This window comes from Choloepus didactylus, chromosome 1 (assembly GCF_015220235.1).
Source record: "Choloepus didactylus isolate mChoDid1 chromosome 1, mChoDid1.pri, whole genome shotgun sequence".
In the NCBI taxonomy this organism is placed as follows: Eukaryota; Metazoa; Chordata; class Mammalia; order Pilosa; family Megalonychidae; genus Choloepus; species Choloepus didactylus.
The window spans coordinates 2,478,604-2,499,320 of record NC_051307.1 but is presented as its reverse complement, the minus strand read 5'-3'; the positions used below and the strand labels follow the sequence as shown (position 1 = coordinate 2,499,320).

Below are 20,717 nucleotides of genomic sequence, written 5' to 3'. Positions count from 1 at the left end.
TCCTGTTTTTATTCCCATTATTTATTCTCGACTTGATTGCAGTGTATCATTTGTTTAATAGGATGCTGGGTTCTGTCTCTGGTATTTTCAGGGGTTTCACATCAGAATGTGTAAGCCTGTGATGCTAGTTTTATCTCTGGGGTTACACTTATCAGGTCCTCGTATCAACTTTATGTTAGCCTGGAAAAAAACATTTGGAGGCCTTCCTTCTTTCTTCACCCTAGAACAATTTAAATGGCTGGAATTAACTGTTTCTTACAAGCTTGGTAGATTCCCCTGTGAATCCATCGGGGCCTGGGGCTTTTTGAGTGGCAGGTCTGGTGACTTTCTGAGTTTCTTTCTGGCTGATTTCTCTCTTTAGTTTTTTCCATCTCTTCTAAGATCAGATTTCAGTTTTTTTTTTTTTTTTCCTGCTAGAAAATTCCCCATTTCACCCAGGCTTTCAGACGTGAGCTGTCCATTAGCTGTGTTACGTTTGTGCCTGCCCCTGTGGAAGATGTTTGGTTTTATATATTTGTGGTTCTGCTCTTCTTTATTCCATTGTGGTTACTTAGGACATGCAGATGGAATGTAACAAGGTTAGCAGCTCACATTTAACTGTGTAATTTAAGCCATAAGCTCATTTCTTTAAAGAAGAGCACTGAGGAAATGTCTTTGCTCACTTAGAGCAAGTGTGTGTGTGTTGTGTGTGTGTGTGTGTGTTATATGTGGGGTGTGTTCCCTGCCTCTGGGAAGCCTTCCCAACTCAGTGGGTTCACCCTCTGACCACCCAGGAAGCCAGGTCTCAGGCCGCCCTGTAGGTGAGGTATGACTGGGGCCAAGGTTCCCTCCGCTTGAAGGTGACCCTGGCTGTCCACACAGTAGCTGTCTTCACTGTCTCCTCTGCAGGAGATGCCAAGGCAGGGTCCTAGGGGTCTGTGCCCTCAGGGAGCACCCAGCTGTGCACCTTGGAGCAGCCTGGTGCTAGAATTCTACTTCTTTGATGCATCAGAAGACAGAGCCAGGAAACTTCAAGTGCCTGGCATGGCCACGGGTCTAAGGGTGGTGGCAAAGGCCTTAGATGGGTGTTACCATCTGTGTGTTTGTAAGGAGCACTGGTTTGAAAATCTCCAGTGTTCACAGGACCATCTGGGGGTTGGGAAATGCACGTTGTGGGGCCCAGCGTCAGGGAGATCGATTGTAGGAAGGTGTGGGTGGGCTCCCCGGGACACGCTGTGGGGTGGGGGCTCTGACTGTCTGCTGTCCCCCAGGTGCAGGGCGTGAGTCTGCGGTCCCTCTACAAGCGCTCGCCAGGCCAGGCTGCCTTCACCATGGACCCAGTCCGGGACCTTCTCATCTGGGCCGTCGTCCAGAACCGCAGGGAGCTGGCGGAGATCATCTGGGCTCAGGTAAAGGGCCAGGCTCCCTCCAGGCTCATGACGGGAGCCCAGCAGGCAACAAGCGGAGGGGGTGGGCTCTTGGCCTCGGAGGGGGCAGTGGGTGTTCCTAAAACCAGGAAGGGCCCGGGTGTCAAGGGTTGGGGGCAGAGCATCCTTAGGTCTGGGCAGGAAAAGCCCTTGAGCAGAAGAAGCCAGTCCACTGACCACACTCCCGCAGCTGTGCGCAGGGCCGAGGCCTGCCTGACCCCACGGGGAGGCGTGCCGTCCTCCCCAGCCCCATGTGCCGGGGGTCAGGGGCGGGCTGTGGCCACCCTGTCTGCAGGGCAGCAGTGTCCCCGCCAGAGGGGCCGCTTCTCCTCAGGTGGCCCCGAGGGAATGTTCCTGGCCCTGAGCCCAAGTGGGTGCTGACTCCGAATGTCGGCCAGTCCAGGAGGCGGCTCCTTAAGGCCGCAGCCCGTGAGCAGCTCCCCGCTCCTTCAGAAGCTGTTCGCTCCGGCGTTTTCCTTAAAGTGGATTCTCCTCTCAGAAGGGAGAGTAAAGTTTCCTACAGTTTTCTGCCAATGAGGGCACCTTTTCTCCTGTGTCTGTATCTCCACATCTCTTTCAGGGGTTGTGTCGCCCCCTCGGTGCCACCCACGGAGGGGAGGGGCAGTGCCCACTCTGTCTGGGCTGGTGGAGCTGGGGACCTCTCCCGGGGCCTGGGTCCCGCCCTGGCTTGGCTCACCTGTCCCTACCCCGGCCCCGCCCGCCCCAGCCTTGGAGCTCCTTCCTTGCGAGTTTCTCAGCCCCTTTGGGGCCTGGGGCTGGGAAGGACAGCAGTGCCCCCGAGGCAGGAGTCCCGATCCCAGACAGGGACTCACGTGGGCTGTTCCCGTTTCTTCCCTTGGGGTCGCTCTGCCCCTCACCCCCATGTGTGGGGTTGCCCAGATGCCCGGGGAGCTCTGGGGGTGCCTGCTGGGCTGAGCCTGTGCTGTGGGCAGCCCTGTCCTGGGGGGTGGGGGCAGACCCCTTAGAGGACCGCTCCCTCAGGAAGCTGTGGCACGTCGATTTGGGGTGACTCAGTTGTTCATTTAGCTGTAACTGTCCACGAGCCTGCACTGCCCTGGGGTCCCCTGGGCCGCCTGGGTCTGGCTGGGCCCCCCAGTCCTCAGCGTGGCTCCCGGGTCCCCAGGGCCAGGACAGCATCGCGGCGGCCTTGGCCTGCAGCAAGATCCTGAAGGAGCTGTCCAGGGAGGAGGAGGACACGGACGGCTCGGAGGAGATGCTGGCGCTGGCCGAGGACTTTGAGCTCAGGGCCGTGGGTGAGCGTGGGGCCGGGGGCTTGGGCGGGGACCCCGGGTGGTCAGCCGCCGTTGTCCAGGCCCCTCCCACGCCCAGGCGGTGCTGTCCAGGGGGCTCGGTGACACGACCCACCAGGTCTCCCTCCCCAACCAGGGGTCTTCACCGAGTGCTACCGGAAGGACGAAGAAAGAGCTCAGAAGCTGCTCATCCGTGTGTCCGAGGCCTGGGGGAAGGCCACCTGCCTGCAGCTGGCCCTGCAGGCCAAGGACATGAAGTTCGTGTCCCACGGAGGTGTCCAGGTGACCTTCTGGGCAGCCCCTGGGGGATACAGCCTCCCATCTGCACGGTCTCAGGTGTCTCAGTGGCTCACGTCCTCCAGGCCCGGAAGGTTCCTCCGTCCCCGATCTGCAGATGGGAACCTAAAGCCAAAGCAAGGGCCTGGCTAGACACGGCACAGGGTTGTACCTCCACCCGATGCAGGACACCCCTCCCCAGGGCTGAGCGCCGGGCACCCCAGGGGGGTCTCTGCTCCCCAGGTTGGGTCTGGCACACTGCAGGGACCCAACTACAGGGTTTCCCCAGAACGCGGCTTCATGCTGTTGCCCAGTCATGCAGTGAGGGCCACCGTGTCCTGCCCCAGCCCCCCTGACCTGGAGAGGCAGCCCCTGGGAGCCCACTGCTGCAGGCCACAGCCCCCGCCGAGCTGGGTGTCAAGAGATCCAGGCCAGGAAGAGCCGGGCAGGATTTGGGTCAAGAGCCTCGGCGTTGGGCCTGGCCCAGCCTGTCCACCACTGGCCACTGAGGCCCCAGCCTGGCGCCCCCAGCCCTGAGGCCATCCCTGTGGCGCCGGCTGCATGGCTGTGGGGCTCAGGTGGCCCTGTGACTGGGGGAGGGTCCGGGGCTGAGGGGGACATGCATGTGAGCCCCCCCGAGCCCACTGCTGTCTGCCCGCAGGCCTACCTGACCAAGGTGTGGTGGGGCCAGCTCAGCGTGGACAATGGGTGGTGGCGGGTGCTCCTGTGCGTGCTGGCCTGCCCACTGCTCCTCACCGGCTTCGTCTCCTTCAGGTGCGCCTGGGGGGCTGGGGGGCCGGAGGAGCTGGGGCCTGGGCTCGGGACCCTCTCCCAGCACATCTCCCCTCCTGTCAGCTGAATCTCAGACGCTAGAGATGCAGGGTCAGGAAGCAGGAGGGGGACCCCGGGACCGTGAAGCACCCCCAGTGGCCGGGCACACTCAGGCTGTCCCAGGCACCTGTGGTGGCTGTGCAATCTCTGGGGTCCAAGCTCCCCTTTCCCCTGAGCACCCTCTTCTCCCTGAGTGCTCCTCGAGTGCCCCAGTGCCCTGAGCTGCTCCCCGCTCGTCCCTGAAGGCAGGTGCTCCCATCCCACCCTGTGCAGACGTCGTCAGGAGGTGGTGAGGCTCGAGGTCCCAGGCTCTGTGCCCGCCACAGCCTCCCCCGCCCGTCCCTGCACCCCCCATCCCCAGCCCCGTGCAGGGAGGGCCTTAGAGAGCCACTAGCAGGCCGGCTCCTGAGCAGATGGGGAAACTGAGTCAGGGGGCCCTGCGTGAGTTGGCCCTGGCTGCCCCAAGTGGCAGCTCTGATTTGACCAGCCCCTGCCCTGGCTTCCCTCTGACGCCCCCCACCTTGTGTTTCCCCGGGGCCTGTCGGGTGCTGCCTGGCTCGCCTGGCACCTCTCTTTGGGTCACCCGGCCGGCTGGCAGAGGGCAGAGGCCGCGGGGCTGGGCCCCATGACGGGTCTGTGCCGATGAGCATGTGCCACACTCATGTTGGGGCAGGGTTGTGGTGTCCCTTTCCGCAGAGGGGCCCAGGTTTGCAGCAGGTCACCAACACGAGGGGCCGAGCCCTGGGGTCCTGGGACCCATTGCTCCCTGGGGACGGGGGCAGATGGCCTCGTGCTGCTCCCGGGGCTGCACATTGAGGCCGCGGCTCATTCGCAGCCTGGGCAGGTGTGGCTGCCCCTGGGGACACAGGAAGGGGGACCTCAGGCCAGGCTGGCTCCACACCACCCCAGGCAACCCCAGAGGCTGAGCAAGTGGGGTGTGGCACTGGCTCCGCCCACTGAGTGAGGACCCCTTGCCCGCGGAGACCCCTGACTCAGCCCAGTGTCTGTGGAGACCCCTGCCTGGCCCAGCACCCACCAAGCCCCTTCACACAGCACCAGGTGCCCCATCCGTGCCTGAGTGGGGCTGGGGGGCACTGTGCCTCCAGGGGTGGGGCCGGCAGCGGCAGGGGAGGGGGCTGCAGGATGAAGCGGGACCCCGGGGTGCACCTTCCTAGAGCCCGGGGAGCGCAGGGCTGAGTCAGCCAGCCCCTGCGGCCGCGCCTTTCACCTGCCCCCCCAGCCAGCCCCCTTGGAGGCTTGCCCGAGCACCTTGGGACCCCCTGGGATCCCGCGCCCTCCCGTGCCGTCCCCTGCATTGCCATCACCCCAGGTCAGGGGTCCTGGGGTCACCAAGGTCAGGCAGAAGTGCCGTGGGGTGAAGCGTCCCCATGCTGTGCTGTGGGGTCTTGTTGAGGTTCCCCATCTGTCCTGGGGGCTGTCGGGATCCCCGTCCGTCCTGTGAGCTATTGGAGTCCCTTGTCCATCCTGTGGGGTGCTGGGGTCCCCCGTCCTTCCCGTGGGGTGTTGGGGTCCCCCGTCTGTCCTGTGGGGTGCTGGGGTGCCCCGTCCTTCCCATGGGGTGTTGGGGTCCCCCGTCCGTCCTGTGGGGTGTCAGGGTCACCCGTCCATCCCGTGGGCTGTCGGGGTCCCCCATCCGTCCTGTGAGCTATTGGAGTCCCTTGTCCATCCTGTGGGGTGCTGGGGTCCCCCGTCCTTCCCGTGGGGTATTGGGGTCCCCCGTCCGTCCCGTGGGGTGTCGGGGTCCCCGGCCCTCACTGTCTCGCCCCCTGGCCCCGCAGGGACAGGAGGCTGCGGGCGGGGGGCTGCGCGGGCCGCCTGCGCGCCTTCTTCTCGGCGCCCGTGGTGGTCTTCCTGGGGAACGCGCTGGCCTACTCCGCCTTCCTCGGGCTCTTCGCCTACGTGCTCATCGTGGACTTCCAGCCGGTGCCCTCGCGGCGCGAGCTCGTCGTCTACGCCTGGCTCTTCTCGCTGGGGTGCGAGGAGACGCGGCAGGTGGGCGGCCCCCCGGCGTGCCCCCCAGAGGGCTAGGGACCCCCGCCCCGCCCCTCCCCCTTAGCCCTCCCACCCCACCTTCCCCTCCTCTCCCCTCCCCCCGTCCCTGCCCCCGGTCCTTGGCCCCCTTCCCCCACCCCCACCCACCCCCCAGTCCTCGACCCTCCTCCCGACCCCCTGCCCCCCAGAGTTCCAGGGAACCCATCCCTTCCCCCCTGATCTTTAGCCCCCATCCTTGACCCGAGCCAATTAGTCCTCCAGGGCCTGCGCCCCCTGGCTGCCCCTCCTGCCCGCCCCGGGGGACAAGGTAGCCCCAGGGCTTTGGGGAACACGCTGGCCCTGGGGGCAGCCAGCTCACCCACCTCCTCACTGGGGACCCCTGGCCAAGTTCCCGTCCTCACAGAGCTGACGCAGCCCACTGGGGTGGGCAAGACCCCGGGCGGGAGGCGACCTGCCCCCTGCGCCCTCCCCCTCCCCATCCACAAGTGCGCGCTGCCCCTTCGGCTTCTCCTGACCCCTCATCTTCTGCCCCCCTGGGCACTTACATGACCTATGGCCCTTGGGTGGGGTGTCACCTTCCTTCTCTGGGGAGGAGTGTCCCCGACGTGCCCCCCAGTGCAGCACCTGTTGGCGGCAGATGAACATGCACGTGGCTGACCACACCCTGGGGCTGGCGGGGGGCAGAGATGGCCTGGCTGGGACTCCCCAGGGGTGAAGGCCGCTCCCAGGCCTGGGGAGCCTGGGGGGGCTGGGGGAGGCACCAGGCGAGAAGTGCAGGGCTGGGGCTGGGCGCGGGGCCATTGCGCTGGCAGCTGTCCTCTCCCCCGGATCCCCTTCTGCTGCTGGGAAGCCCCCACAGCCCTGAGCCCCAGTCCCACTTGTGGCAGCTCCAGGACAAAAAGGGGGCCACCTCCCCCTGGACATCCACCACCTGCACCCCCCAGCTGCCAGGTTGGGGTCTGGTTCAGGAGGGCAGCATTTGGCCCCTCACCTGGCAGGGCAATAGGGACTCCCACAGGTCCCTATGGGGGTCTCACCCCCCGTCTTGTTGACGGCCTCTTGGGTCCTCTTGGGAAGGCTGGTGGGTGCTGGAGGGCAGGGGGCCTTTACCCACCACTGGTTAGCTCTGAGCGGGTGTGGGGCCTGCCGAGGACCCTGGCCCTGGGCCCCGACTCTGGAGTGATGGAAGGGGCATTGTGCCCAGTACCCCCCTGACCAAGCCGTCCCCACAAAGGGGCCCAAGCGCCCATGAGCCGGCCCTGGTGCAGTAACGCAAACCGCCGTCTCCCCAGTAGCTCCTGTACAACCCGGACGGCTTTGGGTTGCGGAAGGTGGCGACCCTGTACTTCAGCGACTTCTGGAACAAGCTGGACCTCGGCGCCATCCTGCTCTTCATAGCAGGGCTGACGTGCAGGTGAGCAGCTTGGGTCCCGTGGGCTGTCAGGGAACCCATCCCTTCCCCCCTGATCTTTAGCCCCATCCTTGACCCGAGCCAATTAGTCCTCCAGGCCCCGCGCCACTAGCAGGACCCTTGCCCTCTCTCCGCTCGCCCGGCTGGGGGCAGCCCCCGCCACTGGGGGACCCTTTGTGAGGTGCAGCTCCCCTGGGTCCCAGTTTGTTGTCTGTCCCATGGGCCTCCCAACGACGGCGTCCTGGCTGCCCTTGGGCTGGTGGAAAGGATCCAGAGAAGGACATGCTCCCGAGAGCAGCTGTAAACTGCAGGACGCTGTCTGCGTGCAAGGGGTGCCCACAGTTACCCCCAGGTGGCCCAGCCTTCCATCCTCGGGTTGCCCCCGGTGTTCACTGCCCGTTAAGGCCACGAGTGTCTACGATGCCAGGGCCTGCTTCCCTGGGACCTGGCCGGGCCTCCTGGGACGTCCACGTGGCTGCCCTGCCTGAGCTGGGCTTCTGGGCCTTTCTAAAGAGGAGCAGGTGCTCCCTGGGGGTGCTGGGAGGGCAGGTCTGCCCCTTGACCTCACACCCGGTTTTTAACACACCGGGGTCCGGGTCCCACAGAGCCCCTTGCCATTGGGGCTGGACCAGGGACGGGCAGGTGACCCCGGCGGCCAGGCTCGGGCCGCCCGGGTTCCGGGGCCGCTGCTGGCCACCTGGGTGAGCCGCGCTGAGCGTGTCCCCGCTTCTGCCCCGGGCAGGCTCCTGCCAGCGCTGCTGTATCCCGGCCGCGTCATCCTGTCCCTGGACTTCATCGTGTTCTGCCTCCGGCTGATGCACATCTTCACCGTTAGCAGGACGCTGGGGCCCAAGATCATCATGGTGAAGCGGATGGTGAGGGGGACCCCGAGTGGGGCTCGAGGGGAGGGGCTCACAGGCACCCGAGGTTCCTTCGCCCCCGGCCTTGCTCCGGGGCTCCCACCGCATGTCGCCTCTTCTGGGAAGCCCTCCCTGATTCTGCTGCCTGAGTGTCCCAGCTCCTCCCAGTCTCGGGGCTCCTGCGGCTTTCCCCTCCACACCTCCTGGGGTGCCCCGCACTGAGAGGGTGCTCCCTTGTTGGACCAGGGGTTGGGGGTCTGGCCTGAGAGCTCACCTCTTGGCAGCTGCTCACTCCCCGCGTCTGCCTGGGGGTGGTGGGTGAGCCCTTTGGGCAGGGAGTGTGTGGGGTGGGGTGCAGCCCGCGTGTCCTATCTCTGCAGATGAAGGACATCTTCTTCTTCCTCTTCCTGCTGGTGGTGTGGGTGGTGTCCTTCGGCGTGGCCCAGCAGGCCATCCTCATCCACAACGAGAGCCGCGTGGACTGGATCTTCCGCGGGGTCGTCTACCACTCGTACCTCATGCTGTTCGGGCAGATCCCGGCCTACATCGACGGTGGGAGCCCGGTGGGGGGCCCCGGGACGGAGCCGGGGTGTGGTGCTCGGGTTGGGCTAGAGCGGGGCCCAGGAGGCGGGCGGGGGACGGGGGAGAGGAGCTGAGCGGGCGGAGCCCCCAGGGCGCCCAAGGAGGGGCGGATGGGCGGGGGGCTGTCCCCGCGTGTGGGGCTTTAACTCCCCGTCCCTCCCGCAGCGGGAAGTAGAAGGGGTCTGTGGGGCCCACTTGGGGCGGGGGCGGCAGGAGGCAGCTGAGCCGTCCCCCGAGAGATCCGGGGTGAGCTGAGGGGTGGCCGGGGCGGCTGCTGACAGTCCCTCCCCCTCACATGTCACCGGCACCCCCTCGTCCTCTGACCCCTGCCAGAAATCGGAAGGGGAGAACAACCTTACATAGTGAGGTTTTTGAAACAGCTTTATTAAGACATAATTCACATACCATGACGTTCACCCACATAAAGTGTATAAATCAATGGTTTTTAGTACATTTATAGAATCTAATTTTAGACCATTTTCATCAACCCCAAAAGACACCCGGTACCCATTAGCAGTCACTCCCCCCCCCCCACCCCTCGACCATCACCAATATTCTGTCTCTAGGTTTGCCTTTTCTGGACATTTCACATAAACGTGGACTTTTGTGATTGATTCTTTCCCTTAGCTTAATGTTTCCAAGGTTCGTCCATGTGAAGCGTGGATCATTAGTACATTATTGTTGATCACCAAATTATATTCCACTCTGTGGACAGACCACATTTTGGTTATCCATTCACCATTCAATGAACATTTGGGTTATTTACACATTTTGGCTTCCGTGAACATTTATTTAACAGTTTTTGTGTGGGCACTTTGATCTTGGGTGATACTTAGGAGCGGAATTGCTGGGTCCCGTGGTGATTCTATGTTTAGCTTTCTGGGGCAGTGCTAACTGCTGAGCTGTCGTCCACAGCGTGGTACCATTTCACATTCCCACCAGCAACAGATGAGGGTTCCAGTCATCCACGTTCTCACCCACACGTGTTAATGTCTGTCTCTTTTAACATAGCCATCTTCTGGGTGTAAAGTGGTTATCTCAGTGGGGTTTTGATTTGCATTACTCTAATGACTATGTTGAGCATCTTTCCATTTGCTTATTGGCCATTGTATATCTTCTTTGGAAAAATATTCCTATCCTTTGCCTGTTTTTCTGTTGGACTGTTTGTCTTTTGGTTGTGCAGTTGTAAGAGTTCTTTATATATTCTGGATACCAGTCCCTTTTCATCAATATGCTTTACAAATATTTTCTTTCATTCTGTGGGTTCTCTTTTCACTTTCCTGATGGATGTCCTTGGAAGCACAAAATTTTTAAAAATTGATGAAGTCTAGCTTATCGATCTCTTTTGTCATTTGGCTTTTGGTGTCATATCTAAGAAACCATTGCCAAACCCAGGGTTGCCAGGCTGCTGTGCCACATAGCACGCAGTGGGTTGACTGAAACAAAAGGAATGTATTGGCTCACAGTTTCAGAAACTAGAAGTCCCAAATCAAGGTATCATCAAGGCTTGCTTTCTTTCCAAAGGCTGTACTATTCCAGTGCTGTCTTGCTAAAACCCTCAAGGTTCCATGTAAATGTCATTTATCAGGTTGAAGAAGTTCCCTTCTATTACTAGTTTGTTGAGTGTTTTTATTTATTATGGAACCTTGAATATCTGCCTCACATCACATGCGTTATCTTCTCCTTTCTCCACCTTCTGACTTCTGGGTCCTCTTTATAAGGCCCCCAGTAATCCAAGGTTAGGGCCCACCTGCTTCAGTTGGCCACGCCCTAACCAAAAATAACATCCTCAAGAATTCCTGTTTACAGTGGGTTCACACCCACAGGAATGCGGATTAAAAGTAAGAACATGTGCTTATTGGGGTACATAACTCATTCTACCCCAGCAAGACCACAAAAATTGGAACCTATTTTTTTCTCCAAAGAGTTTTAGAGCTTTAGCTCTTACTTGTAACATTTGATCCACATAGAGTTAATTTTCATACCTGGTATGATGTAAGAGTCTAGCCCAGTTCCTTTGCATGTAGACGGCCAGTGGGTCCAGCACCGTTTGTTGAAGAGATTTTCTTTCTCTGTCAAATGGTCTTGGCACCCTTGTCAAAAATCAGTTGACCAAAGATGTTTGGATTTATTTCTGGACTTCCAGTTCTATTCTGTTGGCCTTGATGTGTTTCCTTGTGCCAGTGTCTCAATGTCTGTTGCTTCATAGTAAGTTTTAAATTGGGGACTGTGAATCCTCCTACTTGATTCTTTTTTGCAAGATTCTTTTGGCTATTCTAGGTCCCTGGTAATTCCACATGAATTTTTGTAAGCAATTTGTCAGTTACTACAAAGAATCCAGCAGGGATTTTGTTAGGGATTGCATTGAACCTGTGGATCAATTTGGGAAGTAATGCTTCTTAATAAAACTAAGTCTTCCAGTTCATGGACATGGGGTGTTTTATCCTTTACTTAACCTTCTTTAATTTCTTTCAACAATATTTTGTAGTTTTGTGAAGTTTTGTACTTCTTTTGTTAAATTTACTCCTAAGTATTTATTTTTTATGCTATTAGGTGAATGTAATTGTTTTCTTAATTTCATTTTTAGATTATTCACTGTGAGTGTATAGAAATAGCATTAACTGTATTGATTTGTATCCTGTAACCTTGCTGAAGTTGTTTAGTAGTTCTAATAGATTTTTAGTGGATTTCTTAGGATTTTCTACATTCAAGATCATGTCATTTGCAAGTACATATAGTTTTATTTATTCCTGTCCCATCTGGATGCTTTTTATTTCTTTTTCTTGCCTGATTGCTGTGACTAGAGCATCTACTACAGTGTTGAATAGAAGTGATGAGAGCGGACACCCTTCCTTGCCTGCTGACTTTTACCATTAAGTATGATGTTTCCTGTAGGTTTTTTGTAAATGTCATTTATCAGGTTGAAGAAGTTCCCTTCGATTACTAGTTTGTTGAGTGTTTTTATTTATTATGGAAGGGTTTTAGACTTTAGATTTTATAAAATGCTTTTTCTGCACCTTTTGAAATGCTCATGTAGTTTTTTATTCTATTAATATAAATATTATTTCATTAATCAATAATTAAATATATTGATTAATTTTCATATGTTGGACCATCCTTGCATTCCTGGGATGAATCTCACTTGGTTATTGTTTAATCCTTTTTATAAGTTGCTGGATTTGGTTTGTTAGTATTTTGTTGAGGATTTTTGTATCAATCTTCATAAAGGATATTGGTCTATAGTTTTCTTTTCCTATGATGTCTTCGTCTGGTTTTGATTAGGGTAATACTGGCTCCATAGGATGAATTAGGAAGTATGTCCTGCTCTGTCTTTTGGAAGAACTTGTGAAGGATTGATGTTAATTCTTCCTTAAACGTTTGGCAGAATTCACCAGGGAAACTGTGTGGGCCTGGGCTTTTCTTTGTGTGAAGTTTTAAAATGACTTATTCAATCTTGTTATTTGTTATAGGTATATTCAGATTTTCTCTTTCTTCCTGACACAGTTTTGGTGGTTTGTGGCTTTCTAGGAATTTGTCAATTTCATCTAAGTTATCTAATTTGCTGGCCTGCAGTCGTTTGTATTATTTTCTTATAATTCTTTTTATTTCTGTAAGGTTAGTAGTATAATGTCCTCTCTTTCATTTCCGTTTAGTAATCTGAGTCGTCTCTCTTTTTTTCTTGGTTAATCTAACCCATGGATTGATCTTTTTGAAGAGTCAAATTTTGTTTTGTTAATTTTCTGTATTGTTTTTCTAGTCTTCTATTTCATTTATCTTGGCTTTAATCTTAATTACTTCCTTCCTTTTGCTTGCTTTGGGTTTAGTTTGCTCTTCTTTTTCTAGTTTCCTAAGGTGGGAGGTTAGACTATTGATTTAAGATCTTTTTTTTAACATAGGCATTTGTTGCTATTTTAGTGAGTTTTGTCTTAGAAAATTAGTAATACTTTAAAAAGCATATTTGCTTACAGAATAGTGTTCATGGATGAAAACATTTTAAATTTGAGTCAGTACAAAGAAAAATGTTATCCGTTCTCCCACCTTCCAGAGTCAACCACTCAGTGTGTTTCCTTGGGGATTTTTTAGTGCACAAATGAGTCATGTTACATTCTGTTATATAAACTTTGCTTTTCTACAAATGTGGGACTTTATTTTATTTTGTCATCACCTGTCCACTTGTCAATATGTGGCCCCAGGAGCACGTTTCCTGTTTCTTGTGTCAGTTCTCTTTGCATAGTTGTTAACGTGCTTGGTTTTTGTCAGCTCTTTTCCCCGGTGGAGCCCGGGTTGGGGCCTGTGTCTCTGAGGCCCGTCGTGGGGCCTCACCTGGTGCTGGCCCCTGGCTGGGGTCCTGGGGGTCCTGGTTCCCCGGGTTCCCGGGCAGCCACGCGCCTACCTGCAGGGGATATTCCGGCACAGACAGGTGCCCCGATGGGACGCCCTCGGGCTGGGGTCACCTGATGGGCAGGCGTCCAGGCCCGTGGGGGGACCAGTGACCTTACGGCCGGTCGCTCGGAGCGTCCGGAGACACTGCCCAGGTGTGGCCCGCGGTGTCTCTCTTCACCCGCCCCCTCTCCTCGCCAGGAGTGAACTTCAGCCCGGACCAGTGCAGCCCCGACGGCACCGACCCCTACAAGCCCAAGTGCCCCGAGACCGACGCGACGCGGCTCACGCCCGCCTTCCCCAACTGGCTGACGGTCCTCCTGCTCTGCCTCTACCTGCTCTTCACCAACATCCTGCTGCTCAACCTGCTCATCGCCATGTTCAAGTGGGTCCTCGTGGGCGGGGGCGGGGCTGGGACCAAAGGGGGTGGAGTCAGAGGCGGAGAGTGGGCGGGGGCTAGTGTGGGGTGGGGCTAGTGCAGGGGCGGGGCTGGAGGGGGCACGGCTGAGTTGGGCAGAGTGCACTATGGGCGGGGCTGGAGGCAGGGGTGGGCGGGGCTAGTGCACGGGCGTGGCCGAGTGAGGACAGAGCTATGGGCGGGGCTGAGGCAGGATGGGCGGGGCTCGTGCAGGGGCGGGGCTGGAGGGGCGCCGTGCCTGAGGACCTGGCCTTCCCAGGGCTGGTGGAGCCTGGGTCCTGGGCTTTTCCATCATGAGGCAAAACACATGGCTGTGTCTTCTCCTTTCTCTTCCTGGTTCTGTGATTTCCTGCTTCTGGTTCTTTCCGTGGCTTTCTCTTTGTACGTCTGAATTTCATTCTGCTTGTAATCCAGCTCAAAGCCCAAGGGGATTCAGCTGGCCACACCTCAATTAAACATCTTCAAAAGGTCCTATTTTCAGTGGGTTTACACCACAGCAGTGGATTCAGATTAAGGACATGTTTTTCTGGGGTCCATAAATTGTCTCACTGCACAGGTATCTGTCGTTGCATACATAGTTACCTGGCTATTGCTGCGTGACATACCGTCCCGAAACGTGGTGACCGCAAACAGCGATCGTGCCTCATTCCTCATAAGTCTACAGCTGGGTGGATGGTTCTGCTGACCTGCTGGGGCTTGGCCGATTCGGGCTGGGTGCTGCTTGCACCTGACATCAGCTGGCAGGTGGGCCAGGGCTGGGATGGTCGCAGCTGGACAGTCCCTTATCTTCCGGGTGGTGGCAGGGACCCAGGAGAGCCTGGAAGTGGGGTGCGCAGCTGCTGTCCCTGCATCAAGCCTGCCAACTTCCTATTCACCGAAGCCCGTCCCCCAGCCTCAGCGAATGAGGCGGGGGCCACTACCGAGGGGGTGTGAGCCACAGGGCCAGTGGGCAGTTGGCATGCCCAGCGGGGGGGACAAGACATGCTCAAGGCCTGACCCCTGGGCCTGTGAGTGTGGACCCATTTGTAAAAAGGACCTTCGAAGATGTCAAGGCCACACTGATTTAGGGGCCTCAATCCGTATGACTGATGTCCCTATCAGCGGAGGAGATTCAGACACAGTGAGTCAGTTGAAGCCAGAGGAGGAGACGGAGAGAGGACACTGTGTGACAAGGCAGGGATGCATCGACAAGCCAGGAACCCCAAGGAGTGCCAGGGAGCGCTGGCCACCCCCAGAAGCTACAGACTGCGGAGAAAGCACGGCCTGCCGACAACTTGATTTTGGATTTCTAGCCTCCAAAATGTGAGCTGATAAATTCGTGTTGTGTAAGTTGACTAGTGTGTGGTGTTTTGTGTAGCAGCCCCAGCAAACTGTTCCGGTTTGCTGATGCTGCCATTTTGCAAAATACCAGAAATGGATTAGCTTTTATAGAAGGGGGTTTATTTGGTTACAAAGTTACAGTCTTAAGGCCATAAAGTTTCCAAGGTAACACATCAACAATTGGGTACCTTCACTGGAGGATGGCCATTGGTGTCCGGAAAACCTCTCTTAGCTGGGAAGGCACGTGGCTGGCATCTGCTCCAAAGTTCTGGTTTCAAAATGGCTTTCTCCCAGGATGTTCCTCTCTAGGCTTCAGCTTCTCTCCAAAATGTCACTCTCAATTGCTCTTGGGGCATTTGTCCTCTCTTAGCTTCTCCGGAGCAAAAGTCTGCTTTCAAAGGCCGTCTCCAAAATGTCTCTGTAAGCTGCAGCTCCTCTCTCAGCTCCTGCGCGTTCTTCAAAGTGTCCCTCTTGGCTGTAGCAAGCTCGCTCCTTCTGTCTGAGCTTATGTAGGGCTCCAGTGAACTAATCAAGGCCCATGCTGAATGGGCGGGGCCACACCTCCATGGAAATTATCCAATCAGAGTTATCACCCACAGTTAGGTGGGGCGCATCTCCATGGAAACACTCCATCAAAGAATCATAATCTAATCAACAGTAATACGTCTGCCCACACAAGATTGCATCAAAGATAATGGTGCTTTGGGGGACATAATACATTCAAACTGGCACAGTGGGTGTCCTCTGTCACTTGCTCTTTTTACTCAACGATTTCTCTCAGAGTCCGTTCCGGTTTGCTAAAGCTGCTGGAATGCAGAAGAACAGAAATGGGTTGGCTTTTACAATGGGGGTTTATTAGTTCACAAATTTATAGTTCTAAGGCCATGAAAATGTCCCAATTAAGGCATGCACAGGACAATACCTTCCCTGAAGAAAGGCCGATGGCATCTGGGGTTCATCTGTCACATGGGAAGGCACATGGCTGGAGTCTGCTGGGCCTGTCCTAGGTTTAGCTTCCAGTTTCTGTTGCTTTCTCCAGAATGCCTGTGGGCTGCTGTCTTAGCTCCTCTCTGTCAGCTCCTGTGCATCCTTGCTTGATTCTCCCAGCGTTTTTCTCTAAGCATCTGGGGGTCCTCGCTCAGCTACTTTGGGGCAACTCTGGGCTTCATCTCTTAGTTTCTTTCCTGGTTCTGGTTTCAACAGCTGCCTTCAAAATGTTTCTGGGCATTTTCTCTCTAAGCGTCTCTGAGCTCTCTCCAAAATGTCTCTGCCTTTTATCCCCTCATAGAGGATACCAATAAACTAATTAAGACCCACCCTGAAGGGCAGAGTCACATCTCCATGGAAACAACCTAATCAAAAGGTCCCACCCACAACAGGTCTGCCCCCATGAGAGAGGATCAAAAGGACATGGCTTTTGAGGGGGACATAACAGATTCAAACCAGCCGGAGTCCTTGCAGTGGAGTGTTGGAAAGGCCGTGCAGTGCTGCCAGGGTTTGCCTCTGCTCTACTGCTCACTAGCTGTGCATCCTTGGGCACCTCACTGAAGCACTCTGGGCCTCAGTTTCCTCATTTTAAAAACAGAGCTAACAACAGTCCTTTCCCCAGGGATGTTGTGGTGATTAAGCAACGCTGGCACACGGGAGGGTCGTTGGTACCCACTGCCTTCTTTCGTTAGCGGCTGCGTGGATCCCATGGCAAGGATGTAATGTCATTTGTTCGTGTGCCAACTGCTCGCCCTGGGGAACGTGCTGTGGCTGCTGGCTGCTCAGGGCTGGCCTCTGCAGCTCCAGATGACCCCCCATCACCCGGAGGCTGGCCCCTGTCCCCACGCCCCTTGGCCTTGCAATCCCTGGGGCCTGTCCCTGCTGCCCCCTCCGTCTACATCTGAGCCTGTTCTGAGCTGTGGCTTCCTCTGGGCTCATTTCCCTGGACCCCAGCCCAAGTGTGGCTGCTCCTATCTGGTTTCCCACTGGTTCGGGGTTATTTGTCTACACGTCTGTGGGCTGCCGTGGCTCACGGGGTCTCTCCATGTGCGCCGTCCACCTCCTGATCCCTTTGCTCAGCTGTTCGGAAGCAGTGTCCCGCGGGCTTAGAAGAGTCGCTGCGCCTTGCTCCTCACGGACGTCTGTGCTCAGTGGCGTCCTGGCCCTCCGGAGCCACCGCGTCCGGATCCCTGCGCCCTGCGGACACGTGACCTGATGCGGCAGAAGGGACTTTGCAGATGTGACGCGAGGGACCTCGAGATGGGGGTTATCCTGGATTGTCTGGGTGGGCCTGATGTCAGCACAGGGTCTTAGGAGAGGGGCAGGAGGGCAGGAGGATGGCATGGCACCGACACAGGGCTCACGGTGACACAGTGAGGAGCCGAGAACGCCGGCGGCTCCCGAAGCCGGAAGAGGCCAGAGCCTGGGTTTTTCCTGGGATCTCCAGAAGGAGCCAGCCCTGGCCACACCTGGGCTTTAGCCCAGAGAGACCCAGTTTTCAGACCCAGAACTGTGAGATACTAAATGTGTCTTGTCTTAAGCCGCTGAGTTGGTGGGGAACGCACCCCCGTCTACTTCTTCTCTGGAAATCTCCAGGATGTTCTTAGAATCCTGGGTGTTTGGAAGCATTCAGCCTTATCACAGGGCTTTTAGAATATTGCCTATTTCATTTGTGGAGCAAGAAATCCAGAGTTTAGGGTCCGCCCTGGCAGCCCCAGGAGGCAGGTCGTCGTCCTGGCTGCAGGCCCCTGCTCCCGTCACGTCTCCGGCGGCTGTGGAGACCAGCAGTCCCACTTTGGGGGTGCCAGGATGCTCCCACAGGCTTAGATTAGATGCCTGGGAAGGAGGGGAAAGGGCCTCACCCAGGAACCAGCGTAAGACAGGTCCAGGGAGGCAGGAGAAGCTGAGAAACTAAACCCCAGGCGTTTGGGACCTGCGTTCCGGCGCTCAAGGAGCCGAGACAGACACCAGGCGCGAGCCCTGGCCGGGCCCAGTGGGAGCGAGGGGGGCTTCCGGTGCTCTGCCCGGCTCACTGCCCCTTACCCCGTCTCGGTCTGGCTCTGCTGAGCTCCTCTGCAAGGTGACACTTCGGGTAACAGTGCCTTGTCCCTAAGCTTGTGGAAGGCCCCTCTCTTCTGTTTGTCTTCGGCTCAGCTCCAATGGATACCTCCCTTCTAGCAGGAAAGGCCAGGGAGTGTCTCTCTCCTGACCAGTGTCCATTTCTTCTTCCTTAATGAGGTTTATAAAGTCTGAAAGTGTTTGCACCTTCTCTTTTCTCCCCTTGGCTTCCAGGAAGCTCACAATTTTTACACTTCCTGGCCTCATGCTCTTTTCCTGCGTTTATGATTGCCTCTGCGTGTAGCATTTTTTGTTTTCAGTTGCGCAGCATCACAGATTCTTGGGGCGGTGAAATGGGTTATCTGTTGCCAGTAAAAGGACCTACAGCATCTGCTGTTCCCACGTAACCCGTGTTTTCCCCGCCGCCCGCAGCTACACCTTCCAGCAGGTGCAGGAGCACACGGACCAGATCTGGAAGTTCCAGCGCCACGACCTGATCGAGGAGTACCACGGGCGCCCGCCAGCCCCGCCACCCCTCATCCTGCTCAGCCACCTGCAGCTCCTGGTCAAGAGGCTCGTCCTGAAAATCCCGGCCAAGAGGCACAAGCAGCTCAGTAAGCGCCTCTCTCCGGGGCCCCCACGCGCCTCCCCCACCGGCTGGGGTGCCGGCAGCATTTGGGGGGACAGGGCAGCTCGTTGCAGACTTACGGAAGCTCGGAACTCGGACAGGTGGTTCTTATTCAGGAAGCAGGACCACCGGCTCCCCCAGCCCTCGCAGCCCACTCCGGGGGAGGTGGGGGGCTGGATTCCTGCGGTCGCGGTTACTGCTTCTAGGGGGAGGGGCGGCCGGTAGCCGAGCCCCCAGCTCTCGGGGCTGCTCAAGGGGTACCGGCGGCGGGGGCTCTTTCCCGGAGGCGAGGGCGAGGCGGAGGACTTGGCCGGGTCCTCGGCGGGAGGCGTGCAAGGTATGGAGGGCGGCGATAAGGACAAGACACTCTTCATCCAGTAGGAGTATGCGCCAAAGAGATTTATTCAGGGGTGATTACAGGTTATATAGGCTGGTAAGAAGGGCAGGGCTGGAAAAGAGGTGAAGTAGCCTTAAATGGCAATACTGAAGGGATAGGGGCTAGGATTGGTTCTGAGAGAACGCCGGAGCCGTTGCAGCGGGGCGGGGGTTGTTCTGGCCACGGTGCATGCGCGCTGGCGGTGGCAGGAGTGGCCTTGGCACCAGGGAGTGAGTGGGTAAGATAAGGAAGTGGGGAAAGGGCAGTTGGGAGAAAGGCGGTTTCCTCCGGCAAGCCTCCCCTGCCCGTGACATTTTGGGTGAGGAAGAGGGAGCTGCCTTGACCTCGCTCCCCAGGCTCGGGGGGGCTGCAGAGGGCACTCACGCCCGTACCTACTACCCTCCCCAGGGGGTGATATCAGGTCCCCTGGCCCAGGCCTGGTAAGTCGAGGTACAAGCTCAGTCACCCGCAGATTCCTGCTGCCGCTCGGGAGCCGGACCCTCAGTGGTGGGCCCTGCTGCCCCTTGGCTCAGGGCCTGCGGGCCGGTGCCTCCACCACCTCCCGCTGGAGCTCAGGCCCCTCCGTCTCTCCTCCTTCGGACAGGAAACAAGCTGGAGAAGAACGAGGAAGCCGCCCTTCTCTCCTGGGAGATGTACCTGAAGGAGAATTACCTGCAGAATCTGCAGTTCCAGCTAAAGCAGAGGCCCGAGCAGAAGACCCAAGAGATCAGCGATAGGTGCGTGTCCTGCCGGGGGGGCCGGGGTGGGGTCCCCTGGGGTGGGAAAGCTCTGCACCTGGGCCTGGGCCCAGCAGTCGTCCTAGGGAGTGCACCTTAGGGCCAACAGGAGTGTGAGGGTCCCCCAGGGTCCAGGGAGCTCCCACCTGGGTGACAGGCAGAACCTGCGGGTTGCCTGTGAGAGGTTAGAGGCCCGGAGGCCAGGAGGCTGCCAGGGCAGCCTCGGGTGGGCAGGGGCCAGGCGGAGGCCTGTGGGGGAGTGGGGTCTGGGCAGCTGCGTTTAGGGCTGTTCTGAGGATAGCCCCCTGCCTGGGGAGCCTGGCGGCCTCGGTGTGCTGCAGCCCTTGTTGGGCCGGAGAGCCCAGTCCCGGGGCACTGGCCCGTCTGACATCATCTTCCCCACTCTTGGGCCTCCCTGCCTTGCTTCCTTCCAGAGTGTGAGGTCAGTGTTGGAGAGAAAGATCTTTCTGCTTCTTTCCCTCCACCCGCGGCCCCTCCCCAGCTGGGCACTGGCAGGGTGCAGTGAACCACCTGGTCTCGGCCCGGCCGTCAGCCGGGGTCCCAGCGGGGATTGAGGGCAGGGGCTGCAGGTGCTTCCTGGGGTTCCTGCTGGAGGAGTGCCTCCTGGAGCGGCCAAGCGGGTGGGCTCTGGGTGTCTGCGTGATGTGTGCGTCCCTCACCTCGCAGTGCAATGGAGACGGAGGGTCCCCACTGCTCAGAGTGGTCTTGAGGTGCAGGGGGACTGTGCCTGGGAAGCGCTGGGCACAGTGCTGAAACGCGGTCTGCACTCCGTGAGCATCGTTGCTTGGGCGTTGTTTCATTATTGCTGTTGCATGTTAATGAAGCTGCTGCTGATGGAGTTTCGGTCTGCTGAAGCTGCCAGAATGCAGTACACCAGAAGTGGGTAGGTTTTTACAATGGGGGTTTATTAGCTTTCAAATAGACAGTTCTAAGGCCACGACAATGTCCAAATTAAGGCATCACCAGGAGGATACCTTCTCTGAAGAAAGGCCGCCAGCGTCCGGCGTCCCGGACATCTCCGTCACACGGGGAGCACATGGCCAGCGTCTGCTGTCCCTCCTCTCCCGGGTTTTGTTGCTTTCAGCTTCCAGCTGCTCCGTCTCTCACCTTCTCTGGGTGCTTCTCTGAATTTCACGTCTCTG

The 20,717-nt window shown here is 57.4% G+C and overlaps 1 protein-coding gene across 11 annotated transcripts in view; it reads left to right on the top strand.

Moving 5' to 3' along the window:
- Positions 1 to 20,717, top strand: part of TRPM2 (transient receptor potential cation channel subfamily M member 2) — a 71,079-nt gene that overhangs the window by 32,451 nt on the left and 17,911 nt on the right. For 8 of the 11 annotated variants that reach the window (XM_037830578.1, XM_037830568.1, XM_037830596.1 and 5 more), the window contains 11 exons: positions 1,251 to 1,388; positions 2,551 to 2,680; positions 2,814 to 2,959; positions 3,615 to 3,727; positions 5,584 to 5,797; positions 7,093 to 7,211; positions 7,951 to 8,083; positions 8,449 to 8,620; positions 13,232 to 13,415; positions 18,246 to 18,427; positions 19,422 to 19,554. In XM_037830578.1, coding sequence (XP_037686506.1) covers positions 1,251 to 1,388; positions 2,551 to 2,680; positions 2,814 to 2,959; positions 3,615 to 3,727; positions 5,584 to 5,797; positions 7,093 to 7,211; positions 7,951 to 8,083; positions 8,449 to 8,620; positions 13,232 to 13,415; positions 18,246 to 18,427; positions 19,422 to 19,554 — 1,664 coding nt within the window. The other 3 variants (XM_037830643.1, XM_037830636.1, XM_037830652.1) reach the window with 3 other exon arrangements.